This window comes from Manis javanica, chromosome 4 (genome assembly GCF_040802235.1).
Source record: "Manis javanica isolate MJ-LG chromosome 4, MJ_LKY, whole genome shotgun sequence".
Taxonomy (NCBI): domain Eukaryota; kingdom Metazoa; phylum Chordata; class Mammalia; order Pholidota; family Manidae; genus Manis; species Manis javanica.
Genome location: NC_133159.1, coordinates 180,986,883 through 181,008,663, shown reverse-complemented (window position 1 = coordinate 181,008,663; position 21,781 = coordinate 180,986,883). Strand labels below are relative to the sequence as shown.

The 21,781-nt window shown below is 58.3% G+C and overlaps 1 protein-coding gene across 12 annotated transcripts in view; it reads left to right on the top strand.

Annotated features, from left to right (window-relative positions):
- Positions 1 to 20,661, top strand: part of TBC1D16 (TBC1 domain family member 16) — a 77,068-nt gene extending 56,407 nt beyond the window's left edge. For 4 of the 12 annotated variants that reach the window (XM_073236043.1, XM_036997403.2, XM_036997413.2 and 1 more), the window contains 10 exons: positions 5,667 to 5,828; positions 6,909 to 7,056; positions 7,969 to 8,136; positions 8,579 to 8,727; positions 9,174 to 9,308; positions 10,030 to 10,216; positions 11,919 to 12,098; positions 14,459 to 14,605; positions 15,330 to 17,396; positions 19,178 to 20,661. In XM_073236043.1, coding sequence (XP_073092144.1) covers positions 5,667 to 5,828; positions 6,909 to 7,056; positions 7,969 to 8,136; positions 8,579 to 8,727; positions 9,174 to 9,308; positions 10,030 to 10,216; positions 11,919 to 12,098; positions 14,459 to 14,605; positions 15,330 to 15,578 — 1,525 coding nt within the window. In that variant the 3' untranslated portion in view covers positions 15,579 to 17,396; positions 19,178 to 20,661. Of the gene's footprint in view, positions 1 to 5,666; positions 5,829 to 6,908; positions 7,057 to 7,968; positions 8,137 to 8,578; positions 8,728 to 9,173; positions 9,309 to 10,029; positions 10,217 to 11,918; positions 12,099 to 14,458; positions 14,606 to 15,329; positions 17,397 to 19,177 lie in introns of those variants that run through there. The other 8 variants (XM_036997409.2, XM_036997406.2, XM_036997412.2 and 5 more) reach the window with 8 other exon arrangements.
- Positions 20,662 to 21,781: the final 1,120 nt, after the last annotated feature.

Here is a 21,781-nt window from a genome sequence, read left to right as displayed (position 1 = left end):
AAATGTTTTTAAGCCTTTGTGGCCTGTTTATAGCTGTTTAGAGACATTTGACCCACCTTTGTGAAACTGTCTGTTTCCCCGAACCCATGCCTACACTACATTGTATAATTTTTTGATTATGGACAATTTCAGATCTAGACCTCTCCTCAAATGGTATCTTGTTTTCATCTTCATTTATTACTCTGGACATGAGCTTTTTATTGGTTATTTGTATTTATTCCCAGTGGACTGTTTTCTTGTTCTTCTGTCACTTTTCTGTTGGGCATCGTTTTTGTTTTTTTAATTTTTAAAAAAATTTTTTTATTAAGGTATTATTGATATACACTCTTATGAAGGTTTCACATGAAAAAACAATGTGGTTACTACATTTACCCATATTATCAAGTCCCCACCCACACCCCAATGCAGTCACTGTCCATCAGTGCAGCAAGATGCCACAGATCCACTATGTCCCTTCTCTGTGCTGCACTGTTCTCCCCATGACCCCCACACCATGTGTACTAAACACAATACTCCTCAATCCCCTTCTCCCTCCCTCCCCACCCGCCCTCTCTCACCCCTCCCCTTTGGTCACCACTAGTTCCTTCTTGGAGTCTCTGAGTCTCCTGCATTTTGTTCCTTCAGTTTTGCTTCGTTGTTATGCTCCACAAATGAGGGAAATCATTTAGTACTTGTCTTTCTCCGCCTGGCTTATTTCACTGAGCATAATGTCCTCTAGCTCCATCCGTGTTGTTGCAAATGGTAGAATTTGTTTCTTCTTATGGCTGAATAATATTCCATTGTGTATATGTACCACATCTTCTTTATCCATTTATCTACTGATGGACACTTAGGCTGCTTCCATATCTTGGCTATTGTAAATAGTGCTGCAATAAACAGGGGTGCATATGTCTTTTTGAATCTGAGAACTTGTATTCTTTGGGTATATTCCAAGGAGTGGGATTCCAGGGTCAAATGGTATTTCTAATTTTAGTTTTTTGAGGAACCTCCATACTGCTTTCCACAATGGTTGAACTAGCTTACATTCCCACCAGCAGTGTAGGAGGGTTCCCCTTTCTCCGCATCCTCGCCAGCATTTGTTGTTCTTAGTCTTTTTGATGCTGGCCATCCTAACTGGTGTGATGTGATATCTTACTGTGGTTTTAACTTGCATTTCTCTGATGACTAGCGATGTGGAGCATCTTTCCATGTGTCTGTTAGCCATCTGAATTTCTTCTTTGGAGGACTGTCTCTTCATATCCTCTTGGGCATCGTTTTTTTCTTTTCAATTTGCACGATTTCTTACGTATTAAAGGTATTATGCCTTGTCATCTATTTGTTCCGGTTTGTTCTTTAGCTTCTCCTTTTGTCGTGTTTTGTTTTAATAGATGTTATTTTTTAAAGCAGCTGTAGGTTCACAGCAAAATCGAGAAGTTGTCCATACATGCCCTGCCCCCACCCAGCCTCCCCCACTGCCAGCAGCCCAACGGATGGGGCACTTGTCACAGCCGATAAGCCTGCACGGACAGGCTGTCATCGCACAGAGTCCACCATCTACATCAGGGTTCGCTTCGTCCTCGGTGTTGCGTGTTCTGCGGGTCTGGGCAAGTGTGTGGTGACGTGGACCTGTCACTATAGTTTCATAGAGTAGTTCAGTGCCCCCAAGTCCTCAGTGCCTCCCCTCACCTGCTGAAAACCGCTATCTTTTCACTGTCTCCATAGCTCTGCCTTTTCCAGAAAGTCATCGAGTCGGAATCCTACCATCAGTAGCCTTCCCGGACTGGCATATTTTACTTAGCAATATGATTTAGGTTCCTCCATGTCTTCTCATGGCTTGATGGCTCATTCCTTTTGAGTGCTGGATAATATTCCACTGTTTGGATGGACCACAGATTATTTACCCATCACGTATTGAAAGTCATCTTGACTGCTTCCAAGTTCTGGCAATGACAAAGGCCCCAAAAGGTGGTGTGATTTCCAGGCCCTTCCCCAGCCCTTCCCACACCGCTCCCAGTGCACAGCACCCTCCAAAGCCCGCACACCTTCCCAACACACTGTGCCTGCTGCTCGCCCGCCACATGCGGCAGGCCAAGCTTTCTGGAGACCAGGTGCAGGATGGGGACTCACTCTGGCAGAAGACCAGAAGACCCCTGCTCCCTGCTGTGGCCAGGAAGACAGGTCCCCTGCAGGGGAAGGAGCCATCTCAAACCAGCAAGGAGCCCCAGAGAGGGGGCCCCTCCCCACCTTCCGGAGGCAGCACACCTCCAGGCAGAAGTCTGCTTAAACCCTTTCATGACTCCTTAGGGGAAACCATTTGCATTAATTAATTGATTGATTATTTAATTCAAGACACTATACTCAGACGACAGCTGGGGTTCCACTGACTTATTGGTCAACTTACTCAAAAGAGTCAGGATGAAGCAAATTTAGAAGTTTGGATATTTTTTAAATGTTAAAATCTGGCTCCAATGTCTCTTTGACCTTAAGAACTACAACTCAGTAATTTTGGAGGTTTCCTTGCCCCCACTCAAGCTTTTCTGCAAGCAGGCACTTCCCATTTGTATCAGTTATCTATTGCCGCATAACAAAGTCCCCAGTTAGTAACTTAAAATAACAACCTTTCATTTGCGTACTGTCGCTCTGGTCAGGCTAGGCTAAGTCAGGATGTTCCACAGGGCACGGGGGGGGGGGGGGCTGACCAGAGTGGGGGTGCTGAAACGGTCTCTGTCCACGCAGCCTGGGGGCTCTGGTGCTGACCAGCAGCTGGGCCGCCCTCCCCGTGGTCTCCGGCATCCATCCCTACGCTTCCTCGCGTGGAGGCAGGGGTGCACCCAGGGAGCAGGTTCAGGAGCCGCCAGGCTTCCCGAGGTCAGGCTCTGGAACTCACAGAATGTCACTGACACCACACCTTACCGGCCAGAGTAACTGCCCAGATTGGGGGTGGGGGTGGGGGCGCAGATCCCTCTTGATGGGGTCAGCGCCAAAGAACTTGAGGCTGTTCTTAATCTCTGACTCTGTACCTGCCGTGGCCTAGGTTACTGGGCGGACAGAGGACTCACTTGCTATGTTTCGCTGTGAGAATGCCGGCTTTTCTGTTTTCATTTCTGTTTCTGCATTTTGGAATGTTCAAAGAAGAACAAAAACTAAGAAATGCTACATTTCTTAGGGTGTCATGTCACATCTTCCACCTCTACTGATGAAACAGTTTTGACATGTGGATGTTGGGAGTTATTGCCCATATAAGCCATCCTTTTAATTTTAATGCAGCGCACATAATAATTTTATGAGCAAACCAGATTATATGTAGTGTATTTGAATATTCTTAAAACTAAATTTCTCAACATGTGTAAAAAAGGTCTTTTTTTTTTAACTGTACCCACTTCAATTTTTCTGATATTTTATTTCCTTACAATTTTTTCCTCTATGACCTCAAAATTCCAGACAGTTTCCATCGTCATCCTAGGCATGGGCATTAAATGGCTTCATGTTCTGCACCAGGTCTGGGCTGGGAGCTGGGGATGTAGAAGCGACCCGGCTATTAACGCCATCCCATGGCGGCCAGCCTTGAGGGGGCACAGACGTCACCCGAGGTGACCTGGATGACCAAAGGGCCATCTGCTAGGTCCTGTATGATGGACAACCAAGACTTCTCCATTTTGAACCCATGGAACCCCAGCTGTAGGTCCAAGCATAGTGTCTTGAATTAATTAATCAATCAATTAATTAATGCAAATGGTTTCCCCTAAGGAGTCATGAAAGGGTTTAAGCAGACTTCTGCCTGGAGGCACAATGCCTCCGGAAGGTGGGGAGGCGCCCTCTCTCTGGGGCTCCTTGCTGGTTTGAGATGGCTCCTTCCCCTGCAGGGGACCCATCCTCCTGGTCACAGGGGCAAGCAGGGGTCTTCTGCCCACCCCTCTGCCAGAGTGAGTCTGCATCCTGGACCTGGTCTCTGGGAAGCTTGGCCCGCCACATGTGCAAGCAGGAGGCGCAGCGTGTTGGGAAGGTGTGCAGGCTTTGGAGGGTGCGCTGTGTGCTGGGGGAGGGGTGGGGAGGGCCTGCAAATCACGCCACCCTTTAGGGGTCGTGCTCCAGCTGGGCTTGGAGATAGCCCCGGAAGGGGCCTCCGGCCAGGGAAGCACACCGAGCGCAAGCTCTCCTGCCGCAGCCCCTTGCTCAGTAAGCGGATGCTGAAGTGCCGCGTAAAGTGGCGAGGTGGGGCCTTCCGCAGACCCGTGGCCACCTCGTTTTGCCGGCACTGATGGTGCAGGGAGGCCCCGCCAGAGGCCCCTTGGAAGATGGCGGCTCCCCAGCCTTTTTGGGTCTGAGCTCGCTGTGTGGCCACAGTGCTTCAGCGGGTCTGCACCTTCCCACCTGGCTGTTTGCTCATGGAGAGCTGGGCTCAGCGCACCTCCGCGGACAGGGAGGGAGGTCAGGTGTGCGTCCCAAACCCCAGGCCGGCCCAGAGTCATTTTAGAGGCAGCAAAGGTTCTGAAAAGGCCAGTCTTTCTCTTCGAGGAAGAGTCCCGAGGGGCTGTGCTGGGGCCAGCAGAGCGCCTCGTTTAGAGCCTGGCGCCCATTTGGGCGAGAGACCCCGGGATGGGTCACCTCCGACGCTCTTCTGTTTGGAGCTGAGCGGGAGAGCGGGACGAGGTGAAGCCTGTGCGTGTGCACAGGGCAGGATTGGGGCCTGGAACCAATGCTCGCCTTCGATTATTCTAGCAGGTATTTGCTAGATGTTACTATTAAATCAGGAGATTGCTACGGCTGAATCCAGGTAATAAAATATTTTGCAACTGAGGTTCTAAACAAATTCATGAAAACAAATTTTAAAACAGAATAAATGGGGTTGTATTGCTGAACTTTGCACTCAGTGGCAGTAAAATACGCTGGTGAGGACTTGGCCACAAAGTTTGGGTCCAAATCCTAGCTCTACCACCTTCTAGCTGTGTGCCCCTGGGCAAGTTACTTAACCTCTCAAGGCCTCAGTTCCTCTTCTGTACAATGGGGACAATGACATGACTTATTTCACAGGATCCTACATAATAAACACAGGAGAAGTGGTTCACCTTGGCCAGGTCCACACTGAGTGTTTAATAAATGCTCACTATTAGCATTAATAACCCAAATGTTTCCTTACTGAACCATAAACGAAGCCAATATCCTTTTAGGTAAACAGTGAACCAGTCTGAACCCAAACAAAAGCCCTATGCTGCCCAAGATGGTCACAAAACAGATTCTCCTGGTAAACCCGGAGGCCAGGGCGCTCTGCACAGAGCTCTCTCCGCACCCGTCCTCCACACAAAGCCCTGTGCTAGCCTCACTCTGCAGGTGTGGAAACAACGGCTCAGGGAGGCTTGGTGACCCACCAGGGTCCCACAGCGAGGGTGCCTCAGTGTGACCTCGGCTATCGTTAGGATGACTGACTGCCTCCTTAGAAGTAGAATGTCATTTGATCAGGAAAATGCTTTCCCATCCACATGAAAATATAGCTGGGCCTGACCTGTAACAGGATGGATAGACTGATTCGTTCACTCTCGGGCACCTGGAGAGCCTTGGCATGCGTGCGTGTTTGGGCGTGTCTGTAGTGTGTGTGTTTAAGCCTGGCATGGCACAAGGGTGGAATGGCTCCGCTCCCCACGCCCTCTCTGCCCTCCTCCTCGGCTGGCTCACCTCGCCTGCTCCACCAGCTCCCCCTCCAGCGCCGATGCCCACCTGTGCTTCCCGGACAACCACGGCCTCCTGCAGGCCCCGCGCTGGGATGAGCCGCAGCGGGTGTGCACCCTGGAGCAGATCTGCGGCGTGTTCCGCGTGGACCTGGGCCACATGCGCTCTCTTCGCCTTTTCTTCAGGTGAGGGCCGACCACTGGAGGCTTCCTGGAGGTTGGCCTGGCGCCGTGTCCCCACAGTGGGGTGTTCAGGTCCAGGGCCCTGGCAGGTTCGGCCAACACCCACATTCCTAAACGTTTGCTTCCCATCATCATAACCTGAGCCGCACGGTTTTCCACACAGCTGCCCACAGGCACTGGGGGATGGTGGCTGTCAAACTTCTGTCTGCCCTCAGGGTGGCAGGAGCCGGCTGTGGCCGGGGGCTCTTGAATGGGCAGAGGTGCCAGGTGGGCCGCACAGAGCAGTGCCGCTCACCCGCCCGCCTGCTGTTCACTGGGGCTGGGCTTTCTGTGGGGAAGCACCCTTCTTCGGTGAGGGTGGACCATCCCTGTCAGGGTCCTGCCTGAGAGCCACAGCAGAGCTCTCCTCCTGAAAGGCGGCCCGGCCCGGCCAGCAGGCCGCACAACCTCAGAGCAGTGTTAGAGGAGGCGGAAGTGTCACTGGAGGAGGCCCCAGACCCAGAGCCACATCCAGCCCTTTACGGAAGGGCAGCCTGGGTTGGGCTGGTGGCCCTGTGACGGGCAGCGGGTTTCCCTGAGGATTCTCCCAGCATGCCGTCATGCTACGGAGGAAGCCCACCGAGGAGGGTCCGTTGGTTCCCGAGTGGTCAGGGGCCGACAGCCCGCCGGGCTAGCTGGGGAACATGAGAACCCAGGGCTGAGGTCTCTCTGGGCCTGGCTGTCTCTGGACAGCAGTCAGCCCTCCTCTTCTGGGTGCTGGGGCCTGGGAAGCCAGTAATGTCAGGGAAAGTCTCAGACAGTCCCCCCCGAGTCTGGGGAACTGGAGGGTTTGTGAGCCGGCTTCACCCGGATTCAGAATCTGATTCCACCTACTGCCCCAGGTCTCCCCAAGCGAAGGACTGCATGGCCTGGCAGGTGGGGTGCGGACAGAAGGCACGTCTCCCAGAGCAAGGGTGGACAGACCCCCTCCCACCAGCAGCCAAACTCCACAGGGACTTCCTGTTTCCTGCCTCTGATTATACTTGGAAATAAAAACCTGTGTTTACAGTCAGCCGTCTTTTCTCTCCCCCCATGGCCGCTCAGCGACGAGGCCTGCACCAGCGGTCAGCTCGTTGTCGCCAGCCGCGAGAGCCAGTACAAGGTCTTCCACTTTCACCGGGGCGGCCTGGACAAGCTGTCGGACGTGTTTCAGAAGTGGCAGTATTGTGCCGAGACACACCTCAAAGACCAGGTAGCCAGGGGGCGGACGGACGCTGCCCAGAGGTCCACAGACCCGGCCTGGGAGACCTCTGGCTGCTGAGGCCCCCCTCCTTCTGTTGGGGCCAGGACCTCCGGCACAGAGGCCTCGCAGGGTGTGGCCCCTGGTGGCTCGCCACTGTCCGTGGTCGCTGGACAGCTGACGGAACAGCGACTTTGGATTTGAAACATGTGCCCAGGGCTTCTTGTAAAGTCAGTGCTCCGTTCTTGAAAAATCATGTTTTGACAAGGCTTCCTGCCATATTTTGCTCAATCTACATACAAATGTAATAAGAGCTCTTTAATTATCTGTTCAAGACACCCTATGTGCCTATTAGAAACGGCTGACTTTAAAATTCCCTTCCTTCCCACAGAGCCTCCTGCCGGCTCCCCTTATTACAGTAGGCATGGTCTTTTTCCCCCGTACATTGAACAACCTTTGATTTTTGAATTAAATGTCAGCTGCAGCTCTGCCCTGGATTCGTGACTGCCCGCGGAGACAGCCTGACAGGCGGGCTTCCCGCTCGCGGAACAGGGATCCCTTTGTTTGTGGCCAATCACATGTAATTTATTGCAGGCCCTCCCGGCAGAGGGGAGTCGGGCCGTTCGAGGCATTAATTCCATTTTTGCAGCCAGGGTCGGAGGGAGAGTCGGGGGGCGGCCGCCAGGGGCCCGGCGGCCGGTGGGAGTGGGCCAGTGAGCCCAGCAGCCGGGAAACCGGTGCTGAGATGAAGGTATTTTCATTTTAATTGGGTCTAATTACACTTGCCATTTAGGGGTTTGTATGCAGGGGGAGAGCACGTCCCCTCCTTTCAGGACAGAAGGAGGCTTTTCTGTCCTCAGAAGAGCGCTGGGCTCCGGAGCTGAGCACCCCAGGCACCGAGCAGCCCGGTTTGCTCCTGTCCAGCAGGTCGCCGATGAAAAGACCTGCATGCAGTTCTCCATCCGACGGCCCAAACTGCCCTCGTCCGAGACGCACCCCGAGGAGAGCGCGTACCGAAGGCTGGACGTCTCCTCCTGGCTGCAGCACCTGAACCAGCTGGGCCAGGTGGAGGAGGAGTACAAGCTGCGCAAGGTGAGGCCCCCCAGCCTCCCGGGCCCCGCCCTGCGCCGGGAGCCGTGCAAACACGCCGATAAAGCAATCGGAGCCCCTGCGTGGAGAGAGAAACCTCCAGAGGGAGTGGGTTCCGGGGTCCCGCGTCAGCCTGCATTGAAGAGCCATGGGGAAATGCAGCGCCTCCAGAACGGGGATTAGGCCGTGACGTGAGGACAACACGCTGATCCGAGCGCCACACCAGGGAGGGCATTGACATTGAAATGCGCCTGGCTTGTGTCCTGCATGGGAATGGGGGGCCGGCACTTTCCCTTTCCAAACAAGTGCAAATTGCCGCTGTCTGAATCAAGGCATCAGTTGTCAGGAGGCGCAGCAAAGCCCCCCAAACACAAATCCCTGGGGACTTGGGGTGCTTTGAGTGGCCCTGTTCTGGCCCCTCCCCAACTTTTGCCGCTTCCTGCAGGCCATTTTCTTCGGCGGCATTGATGTGTCAATCCGGGGGGAGGTCTGGCCCTTCCTGCTGCGATATTACAGCCACGAGTCCACGTCGGCAGAGCGGGAGGCACTGCGGGCTCAGAAGCGAAAGGAATACGCAGAGATCCAGCGGAAAAGGTGACCGCCGCCCTGCCGCCCTGCGGGGATGTGTCAGCTGCAAAGGCGATTCGAGGTGCAATCCAGCACTATGTGTCCCCTGACCCAGAGTCTCTGTGGGAACGGGCGGTCAGGCGGGAGAGCGCAGTCACTACCCGGGGCGCCGGGCTTGGGCAGCCCCGGGAGCTTTCAGAGCTCTCCCGGCGTGGCCAGGTGCTGACAGCCCGCCACTGACGCTGCAGTGGCAGCAGGGCCCATGGAGCCTGGCGCCGAGGTCTCTCTGGGCCTGGCCGGCCCTGGGCTGCAGTCAGCCCTCCTCTCCCAGGTGCTGGGTCTTGGGAGGCATTAATATGGGGAAAGCCTTGCACGGCCCCCCCAGTTCTGAGTCTGCCAGTTGCAGCAGTCCCTGTTGGGGAACGGGGGTGGTGGGGACGGCCCCCCGGAGCATGTGCTCTGCTTCGTGCCAGGCTCTCCATGACCCCCGAAGAGCACAGAGCCTTCTGGCGAAATGTGCAGTTCACTGTAGACAAGGACGTGGTTCGGACAGATCGGAGCAACCAGTTTTTCCGAGGTGAAGACAATCCTAACGTGGAGAGCATGAGGTACCCTCCTCCCTGCCAGCACAACTGCTTTTCTCCCTGTTCCTGCCACTCTGGAGGTCACCTCGTCCCCCGGGCCGCAGGTGGCCCTCTGGAAAGTGGAAGAGCAGGAGCTTGTGTCAGGGGTCTTGCAGGTTCATGCAATCAACACCTGGGAGCAGGGGATTGTCAGCTACTTCAGGCAACGTTGGTCGGCCCCTTAGGCCATAGCGTCCCAGGGCAGCCCTCCTGAGGGTGCCAGCCAAGGCCGTGACCCCTGGGCTTCCACCAACCCTGTCCTTGCTTGACTCACAGCAACGGTGGACAACCCTCCCCTGAATATCTCCATCTCCCAGTGGGTGGTCCTCTGGGTGATACGGCCGCACGGAGCTCCAGACTGGCATCTTTGACATTTTGCTGCCGCCTGGCAAACAATTACACAAAATTAGCAGCCCATAAAAATGTCCCTGCCAGTCCGCCCTTTGCCACGGGCAGTCGGCCATTAAGAAAATCAGACCCGCATTCTTCCTTCCCCTACTCTGGGCCTGGTGAATGGCTAACCGGAGGCCACTCAGCTTCCCAAGGCTCCCAGCACAGCCCCCAGAGCTGCCTCCTTCCTCTGAGATGCAGGCAAAGGAGGGCTTCTCCCACCTGGGGTGCTGCTCACCCCCCACGAGGACAGCAGGGTGGGCTGTGCTGTGGCCACTGTCTGCTGACCTCCCTGCTCTCTGCACCGTGTCGCCAGGAGGATCCTGCTGAACTACGCTGTGTACAACCCGGCCATCGGCTACTCCCAGGGCATGTCGGACCTGGTGGCTCCCATCCTGGCCGAGGTCCTGGACGAATCAGACACCTTCTGGTGCTTTGTGGGTTTGATGCAGAACACGATCTTTGTCAGCTCTCCTCGGGACGAGGACATGGAGAAGCAGCTGGTGAGGCTCCGGATAGGTGTGGGAGGGCATGGGAGAGGGCAGGCTGCATGTGGCATGCTTGTTGTGGGGCAGATGTTGCTGATGGGGCCTGGGGGCCTCTGGGGAAGGGCCAGCTCTCCCAGGAGGGCCGCATGCTGCTCCCAGGTCCCAGGACGCATGCTGCTGTCTCCATCCCACTCCCTGCAGGCTGGGCAGGGCAGGGCCCTCCCCTGGTGGCCTCCCTGTGTGGGCTCCTTGGCTGGGTGGGGAGGGGGAGGCCCCACCATACACAGCCCTGTGCTTCACAAAATGGATCCCCAGGTGCATCTCAGCTACTCCCTGCAAGGGCCCAACACCTTTGGGGGTCCTGAAGCCCCCCTGAGCCCCCTGGGCAGCTGCCACACCGCAGCCCGAGGGCAGCAGGCACCCCTCCCTTCACGGCCTTCCCTCACCTACTCTGCCCGGCGGTGCCGAGCGTGGGGGTGGGAGCCCGCGGAGCTGGGGGGGCAGCCAGGGTGCTCCTGTTCCTGCTGAGCGCTCCACACACTGATGGGGGACGTGGCCTTGGTGCCCAGTCCGGGAGGGCCTTGGCCTGGGAGCTGGCAGTGCCTGGAGAGGCTGCTGGATGCAGGGAACGGGGGTGCCTGCAGGCAGAGATGGGAAGTAAGGCAGGCAAGTCTAGCGACCCTGCACAGCCTGGACTTGTTGGGCCAGACATGTCCCGGGCGTTAGGGTAGAGCTGAGTGCCAGGGACGTGGACTCACTGCGGACGGGAACACAGCTGCTGAGGGCTGGAGGACAGGAGGTGTGGTTCGGAAGGTGAGGGGCATCTGGGCAGGGCCCGGCCACCCTCATGGACCTGACCCTGCAGTGGGCCACAGCGGGGAGAAACTGGCCAGAGAGGAAGAATCAGTTCCTCCAGGGCTCCACGCTGCCCCCATGGGGGTCTCCTGCAGGAACAAAGGGCCGCTTGTGTGGGGAGGGCCCTGAGTCACGGGGCCCCTGCCCCAGGATCCCCTGCCCCCAGCCCGCCCCCACTGCAGCCCCCCAGAGCGGCTGAGCCCAGCCTACCCCTGCTCTGCATCAGGCCTTGGATGCCAGGTTTCTACAGTACCAGGGGAGGCAATCACAGGGCCTGGCGCTGTTTGCCCTGACGGGCTCACGCAGCCTGCAGCCTCGTGACTTGCTGGCCACTGGAGATGGGCCTTCCTATGGCTCTGGTAAAGTCAGCAGTCCAATCTGGGTGCTGCCAAAAATAGCCTTGACCTGGTCTCACGTCACTGGGTGGTGACCTTCCATTGCAGGAATTGAGTGTCCAGGGGCTCGGAAACGCCCCCCTCTGCTCTAGATTGGCTCTGGAAGGTGATAGACCTTGGTGACTGGGCAGGGGTTTCCATGGGTGATCCACTTGTCTTCCCAGGAGGAGGGGACATCTTCCCGGCCCCCAGCCTCCCCACCCCCAGCAGCGCACTGGGTATGCTGTGCCTTGCCCTGGGACAGGCCACCGGGACAGGCTACCCTCTGGGACCCACTAGCAAAACCGGGTGTGAGTCAGATCCCAGCAGCAGGATAGAATATGCAGGGGGCAGGCGGAGATCTGGGGCGTGGCACGCGTCCCTTTCAGGGGTGGGGCAGCCAGAGGAAGAGCCCCCTGGGAGCGGGCTTCCTGGGCCGGGCACCAGGCCTGCGCGAGGCTGCAGTTGACGCCCGGCCTCACCCCCAGCTGTACCTGCGGGAACTGCTGCGGCTCACGCACCCGCGCTTCTACCAGCACCTGGTCTCGTTGGGTGAAGACGGCCTTCAGATGCTCTTCTGCCACCGCTGGCTCCTGCTGTGCTTCAAGCGGGAGTTCCCGGAGGCCGAGGCGCTACGGATCTGGGAGGCCTGCTGGGCCCACTACCAGGTGAGCCGGGGGGACCCGAGGGGCAGAACCCCAGCCACATGCCAGCCCTCACGGGTGACTGCCAGCTCGTCTCACGTGGCTTGGTGAGACCAGCCACTCACCTCCCAAGGGACTGAAATTGATGCGGATTGCCCCTGACTGCGCTCCTCACCATGGTCTGGGGCTGGGCTTTCTCATGTCACAGCCAATCAGCATGAAAGAGACTGCGGGCCAGTTGGCCCGCTGCAGCCTAGGCCCTGGCCCACAGGCTGGAGCCAGCGCCCACCTGCCCTCCGGCTCGGCTGGCTTTCCCGCCAGCCCCTCTGGAGAACCCAGGACCAGCGGCCGCCTCCCAGCGACATCCATTCCCACTCGGCAGCCACCGTTATCAGCAACTCCTGCCAGAGCTCAGCACGGCCCTGTCACATGGCTTTAACACCCAGATCAGAGACAGGCTGGCGATGTTAAAGGATAGGCAAGTCCCTTTGAATCATCAGCCTGTAAAAACAGTAGTGTTGACGCATCCGGGAGGGGCCAGGACCCTTTCTGCCAGGGTGGCTGCATTCTCGCCATGGCAGCCCAGCAGCTCCTTAGACAAACCCTGCCGAGGTGGGGCCCCCACCTGCCTGCAGAAATGTGCGTCAGCATTTGCCACCCTGACATCACAGGAGGAGCGTGTCGGGGCTGCCGGCAGCTGTCTCTGCTCTCCGGCCTTGCCCACCTGCCCCCCATGGCCCCCAGTCTGGCTGTGGGGCTCACCTGGGCTGGTGTGCCCGACGGGTCCATCCAGAGTGAATAGTCCGCATTAAGCAAGGGATGCACCGGCACGGATGCTCCCAAACGCAGGCTCATGCTAAGAACCAAAGTCACGTCTGCTCTTGGTGGGGCATCGTATGTTCCTCCTGCAGCCAATCCGACATCCTCATCACATCACGTTCAGGCTGGCGTTACGCGTGGACGCTGAGCGTCACCTGACAGGCGGGCCATTCTCGTGATGGTGGTGATCACTGTGCCCTATCCATGCCCCAGTTTAATAAAATCTAGTAAACATTGCAGGAGAGGCCCTTTTGCACACCTCTGCTGGCTGTCATTTTGCTCGAAGCCCATAAATCAAGTTTACTCCTTTCAGACTGTGGCCCCTTCATCAAATTAGTAGCACAGGATGGGGCAGGGGCAGGATGGGGGGGGCAGGCCAGATCTCCAGGAGTGAGCTCTAGGGGAGGGGCTGCCCGTCTGAAGTGGCCCCTGAGAGAGAATGGCTATGTTCTCTCCGTTTACTACCAGGGACCACACCAGCTGAAATGAGCCCCCTTCTGCCCAGGCCACTCCAGGACTGCACCTTTTCCTCCCCACATTACTCTTTAGAGAAGCTGGATGTCCACCTTCTGGAATTCTCCACTGTTTTCCCACCGCAGCCAGAGTGCCAGTAGCTGCAAAAGGACCATTCAGAGCCCGAGCAAGGGCGTTTGGGACTAGACGGAGGAAGGGGCAGGGTGGTCCTGGGCCCAGCAGCCTGGGAGATGGTTGCCCAGAGCAGGTGGGCGCGGAGTGCCTGCTGACCGTGACCTCGGCCCACACTGGGCTCCGCCTGGCCTGGTCGGGGAACTTCGACAGCAGGAAACTGAACTTGACTTCCAGGGCTCCTTGCTCTTCCTCCGTCCCCGGGAGCGACTGTGAACCAAAGGCAGCATGCCCTCAAAGTATCCGGGCAGGACAGCACCCAGCTCAGGGCCAAGTGCCGGCTTCCTGCTGCCTACCTCGCATTGCCGGGCAGTGGTGTGAGGCAGCCTCCATGCAGGGCGGCCGGCCTCAGCAGGCTCTGAAAAGACCCTATGGACAGCGGGGTGTGCTGGCCACTGCATGGGGAGCGTCAGGAAGCCACCGTGCTCCTCTGTGCCAGGACCTTCTTCCCAATTTCTTAGTGACAAACCCAAGAGCCTTCTTTGGGGCTCCATTGGGACGTTCATCCTGTTGCCCAGAAGGCACTTGCTGCAGGTGGCTGCCAGTGGCCCCGTGTTGCTGGCACGCTTCACGACCCAGTGAGTGTGTTCTGACCATGAGGGCTTCTCGACACCTTGATGAATAAGACTCAGCCCAGGCTGGCTTTCAGAGGAAGCGAGTCCTTTGCCCTCCGTGATGGAAAGAGCACCCAGGGAGCTCCCCCAAGAGCACAGCAGCCCATGGGTGGCCAGCACCCACATCACCTCTTTGCATGTCACAGCGGCCTTTGGGCATTGGCCCTTTTGCATGTGGGGAACCTGAGGATGGAAAAAGGCTGCAAGCTTACCCAGGCTGCAGGGACCCAGACACTGTCAGCTTCACCCCTGCACTGATCCTCCCCTGCAGGAGGGCCTTCTCTGAACCCACTCTCCACCCCCCAGACAGATTACTTCCACCTTTTCATCTGTGTGGCCATTGTGGCTATCTATGGGGATGACGTCATTGAGCAGCAGCTGGCCACCGATCAGATGCTCCTGCACTTTGGGACCCTGGCCATGCACATGAACGGGGAGCTGGTTCTCAGGAAGGTGAGTGCCCCCACATGCACCCACCCTCCCCACCTAGGAGCTCTGCCCCCATGCCCACCTCCAGGGCCCCTTGGCTGTCTGGCCCTGACCTGAGAACCACGTAGAGTGAACAGGTTGCTGGGTTAATAGACAGGTTGCCTACCTTTGGGCACCTCACTCAGCCTGGAGCCAGGAAGACTGAGAAGAAGGCCAGGGGAGAGGGTGGCCACTTCTCATCCAAGGTTAGTGGAATAAAGGGGGACCATGAGCTTGGCTGCTCCCCCACTTCCCAGACTCCTGCTGCAGATGCTGCTGGTTACGGCTCTCTAGTGGCCTTCCAGGGGCAGCAGGAGGGCCCAGGGATCACTGTCCATGTGGACGGGAGTGGGCACGGCCCTGCACCGAATGGCGCAGACTGACCCTGAGGGGGCTGGAAGGTGGTGGGGCGGGCAGAGCAGAGTGTCACAGGGCTGAGTCCAGGCATGTGAGGCAGGGGTGGGGGTGCCTGCCAGTTAGGAGGGGCCTAGTGCAGCTGTGGGCAGCCCTGTTCCCCTCCTGGGGAAGGTCGTTTGGGGAGCCTTCTGGAGCCATGTGAGCGCTGCCCCAAGAACCGGGTGGGCCCCGCAGTGCTGGCACCGAGTGGGGGCTGCAGGCGGAGCCCGGGGCCGGGGTCTGGCGCACAGTGAGCCCGCAGGAGTCGGCTCCCTCTCCGCGGCCACCCCACCACCGTCCCCTCTCTCCACAGGCCAGGAGTCTGCTGTACCAGTTCCGCCTCTTGCCCCGGATCCCCTGCAGCCTGCACGACTTGTGTAAGCTGTGTGGGACTGGCATGTGGGACAGTGGCTACATGCCTGCTGTGGAGTGCACCGGCCAGCACCCGGGCTCAGAGAGCTGCCCCTTCGGGGGCGCAGTGGAGGCGCCTTCGCCCAAGTTCCCCAGGGACGGCAAGAAGGGCCCAAAGGCACCTCGGGAAGGCTTTGGTTTCCGCAGATAGGCTGGGCTTCCTGTGCTAGATGGGCACGGAGGGGATGGCGCCTGGACCCTGGGCAGGTGGGGTGGGAGGGACAGGCATGGAGGGGGCAGGACAGTAGAAATGTAAGGAATATGCCTTTGGGCGATGTGATGGGAACACCGGGTAATCATGACAAAAGCAGAGCGTGGGGGAGACGGAAGTAAGACCTGCCGGCCACCTAGAGAAAAGCCGGCTCCCCGAAGCGGGGCAGAATGCGCGGCCGCTGCACAGGGATGCCCCGGGGTCTCTTGCCTCCCTTCGCTGGACCTCCACACTCCGAGGAATTCCTCTGGCATTATCGTCAACCAACAGCACTGCCAGGTGGTGGAGGCCAGGGACAGGAGGAGGTCTTGTGCATCCTCCAGCGCTGGGGGGTGCCGAGCAGAAGGTGGCGGTCCTGTCCGGGCCCAGACATCTTTGCAAGCCAGACACACCTCCCCACCAGGCCTCATCCTCTGAGTGAAACAAACACACTTGCCACAGTTTTCCAGCCCCAGCTACAAAGTTGATGTGAAGATTTCTGTCCACCAGAAGCTCCACTGATTTCAGGCTAGAGAGCAGGGCATCAGGTAGAGAACCGGGGCTTACGTGCCTGGTTTGTGAAGGGACCTGCCAGCCCACGCACCCAAGCCGTAGATGTTGGAGATGTGTTGCATTCCTCTCCCTAGCTGGGGAATTTCTACATGAGGGTCTTCAGCATTTCTTAAGGTCATAGCACATTAAGTCAAATCATTTCCAGTCAACATGCATATCCCTCATCAAATGCAGTAACCAGCGGGGGCTGGATGCGTGGAGGTGTGTGTGTGTGCATGCAGAGTCCTGGAGGGAGAATCTGCAGTGGCCGAGAGACGGGGCAGTCTCTTAACTGGCCCACCAATACCAAGACACCTGCAAGTGCCAGAAAGAGGCCTGCTTCCTGCAGGGCCTGCAGCCCACCGGGGATGACAGTCTTCGCAAGTCAGTTTCTCAGGTGGTCGGACACAAGAGCCATCTCAGAACAGTAGCTCGGGGTCCTTGCTTTCTGCCACAGAAAGACCTGTGACAGCCAGGTCTTCCCACACACTCTCCCTGCTCCAAAGGGTTTTGCATCAGTTGCTCCTTCTGGGATTTAGAGATGGATTCACGAGGGCAAGGGCTCGGGGGGGCTCCCAGCCAGCTGGAAAGCATGGAGCCACTTTCAGGGAAAACCAGTCCTCAGACTGCCAGGAGGGAGAAGGGTCCTCCCGGACATCCTTCTGGGGAAACCGATCCCTGGCGTGCTGGGGGTGGTCATGGGGACGCAGCTGACTGAGGCTCAGTCCTGCCCCCAGCTTTTCTCCCTGGCAGGGAGCACTGGGTGGTGGCGCTCTGAAGAGATGTTTATCAACAGGAAGGAAGAGGTTACCAGCGTCCTCCCTCCCCAGCTTCCCTTTTCTGCATGAGCCCGAGTCCTCCACAGGCAAGGTGGGCACTGCCCAGTTCCTGGTCCCTTTGTCCAAGAGCCCTTTGGGGAGACCATCCGGGATCCCCATCTGTGCCCAGGTCTTGGGGCCCTGACCGTTATTGTCCAGCAGTGGGGCCCAGGCTGGGTGGAGGTCGCCTTGCCCAGGTGCTGTGCTGAGAGAAGAGGACTACCATGCCGTGTCGGCCCCAGACTGGCCGTGGAATTGGCTTGAGTTAGCCAGGCCCTGCACCGACCCTCCCCTGCAAACGCGTCCCCGTGGACAGGAGCATCAGCTCTCCGTTGCCACAGTGATGCTGCACACAGCCCCAAATGGGGCGCCTCGGACAGCACGCACTCTTCTCCCACGCCCATCGGAGGTCAGTGGTCAGCTGGGAGATTCCTCTGGGCTTGGCTGGGCGTGTCCCCATGTCTGGGGTCAGCTGGCCGTGTAGTCCCACGGGGGTGCTCGCATGCCTGGAGGCTGGACCTGTGCTGTTCTGCGTCCTTCGCATCCCTCCTTCAGGCCAGGCCTGGCAAGGCCAGGGTGAGAAGCAGAAATGGGCAGATGCCCCCCAAGCCTTGGTGGGCACTATTCCTGCCATCAGCCTATCAGCCAAAGCAAGTCACACGGCTGGACTGAGCTGCATGGGGTGGGGAAACGGACCCTGCCTTTAGCAAGAGGGTGCTCAGTGACATGGCAGGAGGCTAGGAATTCAGGGAGGGGCGAGGAACTCACTGGTTGGTAGGGTGCCCCACCAACACTAACACCACCTCTACCACATCCGCCCCCCCACTTTCCCCTCCACCTCCTCCACCTTCACCTCCACCCCCTCCACCCCCATCACCACCTCCACAATCAGGACGTCTTGGTCTGAATGACACAGTTTCAGAACTCTCCTGCCAGGGGCCTGACTTTCCCTGGAGAAACAGGAGATGGACGAGGAGGCCCCTCCCACCTCTGCAGGACAGCATTTAACTGCGATACCTTGTGCCTTGGGAGCTGTCCAGGCATCCTCTCTTTGGAGGGTCCTGGGTGCAAAGCATTCGTGCAGAACCTCGCAGCTCCTACAGCTCCCCAAGACCCCATGCCAAGTGCCACCCCTGCCCTTGCTGCTCCCCCCTCACACCCCTGTGGGCTGGGCCAGACCCCAGTGAGATCACCTCCCTGAGCAGCTAGGATCTCAGAAGCTGCAGACCTAACTGTGTGTGTTCTGTGAGGAAACACTGCTCCAGAGGATGGAGAAGACCCGCCCCTGGCATGGCTCCCCTAATCTGGATGCAATTACAGGAAGCCAGCCAAAACCCTGCGGCAGCTGCTGCCCCAGGATTATTCCCAGCCAGCAAAAGGCATTCGGGTGATAATTCAGTCATTAGACTTCTAGCCTTCCCACCTCCAGAATGTGCAAACGCGGGATAATCACCTGCACGGCCATCGTTGGCGATGCTGCTTATTTAACCCATTTTTTAAAATGACACTTAATGTTATTGGCCAGCGTGCGTGTGTGCACATACTTACAAGTTCCCCCACCGCTAATGTCTGTGCTGACGGTACACGATGTCGTCAGGACCTCTGGGAGGAAAGGGGGCCTTTGATGCACACGTGCTGGCCCAGAAGGGAGGATGGGACAGCAGGAGGACTCTGGGCCTGGGAGGGTAAGGGACGCACAAGCTGGTGGGGTTGGAGCCTGGTTAGGTGCAGACGGGAACAGGGTTCTGTTCAGGAAGGTTCCAGCTCAAGTCTCAGCCAGGAAGATGTGGAACTCCCAAGCCAGGGGAATCGGTGTTCCTGAGCCAGAGGGGGAAGGATGCACGGGGTGGGGAGGGGCTGCGGTGCAGAAAGGGCCGCCTTGCTGGATGCCGTCAGCAGGCAGAGCCGTGTTGTCCCTGTCGGCTACACGTCAGGCAGGGTGGAGGTTTTACAGTCCAGGACCTTGACCGCATGTCCTTTGGATTTTCCTGAAGACTTTGCCTGAAGCCCTGTTGGACAGGATGAAAATGATGGTCCTGAGACATGGGCTTCCCCCGGGCTCGGGGGCACTGGCTGGCGAGGCCACCCGGCTCCCACCTTTGACCCATGGACCACGGGTGGGGGGCTCTGCAGCTCTTCCCTTGGTCTTTGTGGGCCTCACCTGAGCTCTCTTGGCTGCTTCTCGTTTAGTAGGAATGACTTGGAGGGGTGGCCGCCGGGGTGGCAGGAGTCCGCTCACGGCTGGGCCCCGCCACTGCAGAAGCCTCGATCCTCTGACGACCTCCCCTCCCACTGCGGAGTGCCCGAAGGGTGTCCGGGCTACGGGGCAAAGGGAAGAAGCCCGTTCGGGTTTGTCTGCCCAGCAGAGGCCCCTGGAAGCTGCCCTGCCTGGAGCCGGGAGGAGGAGTTCCCTGGGAAAACCCACACCCGTGCAGGGGCGTGGCCTGGGCCAAAGGCCGTGGGCAGGACTGGCCGCAGCAGCAAAGGGAGGGGCCCGCAGGTCCGGCCTGGACACGCCCCATCCCCAGAGACCTAGGGACCCAGACCGCAGAGGGGGGGCGTCTAATTAGCCCTGTGTTTCTAAGCCAGGCTGCAAGGCCCGGGAGTCAAAGCATTCTGTCCCTGTTCGTTCCTGGCTCAGAACTGTCCTAGAACCGGATGGCTCATTTCCTCCAAGGTACTGAGCCTGAGGCCGGGCTTCCCCGCAGGGCGCGAGCAGTGCCCTGAGAGTCAAGGGCTCACCGGGGTCAGGAGCCTGGTTCTCGCCTGGCCTCCGACCCTTTCCATCGCCTGGGCTTCCCCTCTCTGAGCCTCGGGTTCCTCCTGTGCAGAATGAGAATGATGACGCCCGCCCACCCTCCTCACAGGACGGCCGTGGGGACTGTGTCCCTGGAAAATCCCGTGAGGTCGGTTTACCAGGCCCCAGGGACCTCACTTGCTACTCAGGGAAGAGACCACTGACTCTGGCCCCAGCAGCCTTGACCAAGAGGCGGCATGCTTTCGGCCAGAGAGTTCGTCCCGATTTGGGAGTCAGCAAACCCACTCCCTTCCATATGCCCACTTTGCTGCATCCCCAGCCGAGGGGGAAGCCTTTCTGTGCCTCTTCTGTAGAATTCACCCATGCACCCCAGTCCTGCCACCGAGAAAATTCCGCCATGTACCATAGCCTCAGCAACCTCAAGAGATGGATGTGCGCCTCTTTGTGTACGTGGGCATGCAAGGCTCTTCAACGGGTATGGCACTCAAGGTCTTACCCCCTCGGCTGTCAGAACCACCCCAGCTGGGACCCTGCTTCCTGGGTCAGTGTGGAGAGGAGGAGAGGGGCAGGGTACAAACATCCTGCAGGTGTCTGGCCCTGTCCCTGTGTTGAATTTCTAAGTGGGAAGCTTCAAGTTCAAAGAGATCCAGCCCATGAGTGTCTCCTCTGGGCTGGAGGCCGGGCTCTGCTGTCTAAGGGAGTGTCATGAATGCCCACTGTCACCGAGAGATCACTGATGTCCATGGCAAGCAATTCTTCCTCTTGTTTGCTTTAGTTTTGTAAATAGTCGCCCTCTCTTCGGGCCCTGCCCTAGGCCTGGGACCGGTCCCCGTGACGCCTGTGGGCTCTGGCCTCAGTAGCGCTTCTGGCTCTCATGGATCCACAGCAAAGGAAATAAAATCATATTGACAGCAAATGTAGACCCCGTGGTGCCTCTGGGAGAAGGTCCAGTGGGGTTGGGTAGGTCCAAACGGGGCAGGTTCTGGTGTGGGCATGAAAGACCCAGGAGCTTCCTGGCTGTCCCGCAGGGGAGGACAGGAAGGGGCTCACCGGAGCTGGGGGCGCCTCAGGCAGTGGACTTTAGGCCCCTCCTCTGGGAAGCCTTGCCCTGAGGCCCATGGGTCCATCCACTGGCGGGGGAACAGGCTTGTTTGTGGCTTGCGGTGGGAGGCCCAGGAGCAAGGGTGGTTTCGTGGCCCCTGGGACGAGAGTTTGGTACGAACATTAATGAAATGCCCAGAAAGGGCTCGTGCACCCCCAGCAGCTGGGGCCCAGGACCAGCCCCAATGCCAGGAAACACAGTGTTTTATTGAGACTTAGCTGCTGGGCTCCGATTTCTGGAAAAGCTGGAGTCTTAGACTTGTGAACTTTTCTTAAGGAGGCAGAGAAGGTGAATGTGACTCGTTGGGGTGGAAGTTAGAGGAAGATTGTGGGCATCAGCTGCCCTACCAGGCCCTCAGGGGTGGGGCTCGGCTTCCCGGCCTCGGGCAGGGGCACCTCTGGCACGCAGAGAAGGGCCGGTGAGGTGCGCAGATGTCTCAGCCAAGGCCAGGCAGGTGGACGGACGTGCACGGACTCTGCAGCCTTGAGCCCCCAGTGGTGCGGATGGCCGGACAGCTGCGCGTGCACCCTCCCCCCCTTGCATCAGCAGTGGTGAGTATGGACAGAGCTGGGGCCTGGGGCGGGGGGTCCCCACCCTCTACGGCGTGGCCGTTGCAGGCGGTGTGAAGAGCAGTACGCCGAGGTGGGGTGTGGGTGGCCCCTCCTCAGGAAGGGACGGTCCTACCCTTGTTGCTCAGCCTCACAGAGGGACGAGGCCCATCACGATCCCCAACGTGGGACACTGCCCCCCCACCACCACAGAGGGGCCTTTCAAACCTGCCAGGCATCTGGTTCCCTGGGCGTGGCCCAGCCAGGATGCACCTCAGATGTATTTCTTTGCCCTGCCCTGCTCTCCCCTGGAAAGGCCCAGCCCCATGGGGTCCTGCAGTCCTGGGGTCCCAGCCTGGGAGCAGCTTGTCCAGTATGGTATAGAT